The 1,999-nt window shown below is 35.6% G+C and overlaps 1 protein-coding gene across 1 annotated transcript in view; it reads right to left on the bottom strand.

The window, feature by feature from the left end:
• Nucleotides 1-885: 885 nt before the first annotated feature.
• The window catches only part of LOC122273244 (putative ammonium transporter 3), a gene marked incomplete at both ends in the record, with an annotated part of 5,234 nt that continues 4,120 nt past the window's right edge, over nt 886-1,999 (bottom strand). Inside the window, one exon of the mRNA XM_043057316.1 lies at nt 886-1,202. Coding sequence (XP_042913250.1) covers nt 886-1,202 — 317 coding nt within the window. The remainder of the gene's footprint in view (nt 1,203-1,999) is intronic.

Below are 1,999 nucleotides of genomic sequence, written 5' to 3'. Positions count from 1 at the left end.
TGATCTCGATTGGCTGTTCAATGTCTATTAAGTCATTAAAAGAATGTACACAGAACGTGTCTGAGCTGCATTTAAATATGTCTGCGAAATTGTGTACCGAGCAGTTCAGGATTAACAGTTAAAGATGTCCAAGATGAAAACTCAAGAAAGTTTCTTTTCCAAAAAAAAATTTGACAACCATTGTGCCAATGTGTAACATGCGATCGTTTTACTACGAATACTGACGTAAATTATCATCAATGATAGACAGATCATGGATTAGAGTCCCCTTGCCGTTAGGCTAATCGTGGGAGGTTTTCGTGGTTCTCCTCACCATGTAACGAAAATGCGGGTTAGTTCCATCAAAAAGTCCTCCACAAAGGCAAAATTTCTTCTAATACTTGATCCAGGAGTTTCCTTGTCTTCCGGATTGGGTTCAAAATTATAAGTTTACGGAGTTGAACATTATTAGTCCTAAACCAGAAATTGGGTCGGCTGTTCAACGACGGTTATAAATGATTGTCCGGTGAAGACAACTCCAAGGCAAGCAGAGAATCATTCGATTGATGCGCCAGTCAGTAAGTGTTCGCCTATCTTTGCAAGATGAAGTTCTTAGCTTCAGGAATGATGTAATTTTACAAGCTTTTTTTTCAATTATGTGACGTTAAACTTAACTTTTTCGAGACGGGCGAGTCATACATGCATTTGTACAGAATCAAGATGTGGTAGCTAAAATGTGCCTACTTTGAAAGATATATTTATGCTCTCACTTTAAATCTAACACATCTAACAATGTATTTTTTATTTTGAGCTACGTAATGATGAATTAAATAAATCTATCTCCCTCCCTGTTAAAGATATAGTTTGGCTTGCAGTTTTAACCCTTAGAGAGATTTTTTTACTTACTTTCAAGATAAGAAAAGTCGTAGACATGCTCCATGCTGCTGTACAAAGACACGAGAAAAGTTGCACCAACAAGAAATAAAATCCACCCCCTTTGAACAAACCATTTAAACCTTTCGTCATGTTCAGTAAGGGATCCGCTTCCACAAACAGTCCAACAGCAGCCATTCCTAAAAATCCACCGACTCCGTGTACAGCGACTGCTCCCACTGGATCATCTATGTTCATCTTATCGAGAAATGGAGCTGCTTCGTTGACTATAAGTGCGCAGAAAGCTCCAACAACAACAGATTCCCACGGACGTAAGAAAGCTGAACCAGCTGAAAAGGAGAGATTTTTTTTTTAAAATTGAAAAAAAAACAATGCGTTTTAAATTGATGAAAACAAAAAACTAAATTTTAACAATGAAATAAATGAGTCACCAGTCTTTGATTCCTTAATTTTTAGTAAAAACAATATGTTTTTAAGATTGCAATGAATGCGATTGCAATAGTGACTTCAACTTATTGCTAAACATTGATCTTATGAACGGCAACGCCAAATAAACCCCTATTACAGCGTTCTTCCAGAGGAGATACTGGCTTACCCCTTTCCCCTAAATTATCACAACATTAATTTAATCTCAAATATATACAGTTTAAAACACGACAATTAATCGGAACCACGGTATGCGAACAACCCAAATCAGTCGCAGCTGTAGCAACGATGAATTGGTAACTTTAGTGTGATGAGTAAGGCCAGGATTTTGATGACATTTGCATTTTTAGACATTCTATGTCCCTTAGAGCATTTTTTGAGATTTATAGGGCATTTTCTTTAAAATTTTGGGACGCATTTTGCATTTTAAAGCATTTTTTAAATTTTTTGTTAAATTTTTCTAATTTTCATTATTTTTTATAATTTTTTATTGTTACACTGACTTCCAAACAACGAAGAAAATTTCTAGGATATTAACAGGTGAAGCAACATCTTTTCAAATTGAAGAAGAATTGTCAGTAAGTGTGACCGTCCTTTTCAAGTACGCACCAATAACATCAGTAGACGTTGAAAGAAGCTTCTCCTGGTATAAAAATTTGCTTTCAGACAAGAGACGCTCGTTTACATTTCAAAATATCAA

The sequence above is a fragment of the Parasteatoda tepidariorum genome, unplaced genomic scaffold (assembly GCF_043381705.1).
Source record: "Parasteatoda tepidariorum isolate YZ-2023 unplaced genomic scaffold, CAS_Ptep_4.0 HiC_scaffold_3159, whole genome shotgun sequence".
NCBI classification, from domain to species: domain Eukaryota; kingdom Metazoa; phylum Arthropoda; class Arachnida; order Araneae; family Theridiidae; genus Parasteatoda; species Parasteatoda tepidariorum.
The sequence above is the reverse complement of the archived record's forward strand: the minus strand, read 5'-3'. Positions and strand labels throughout refer to the sequence as shown.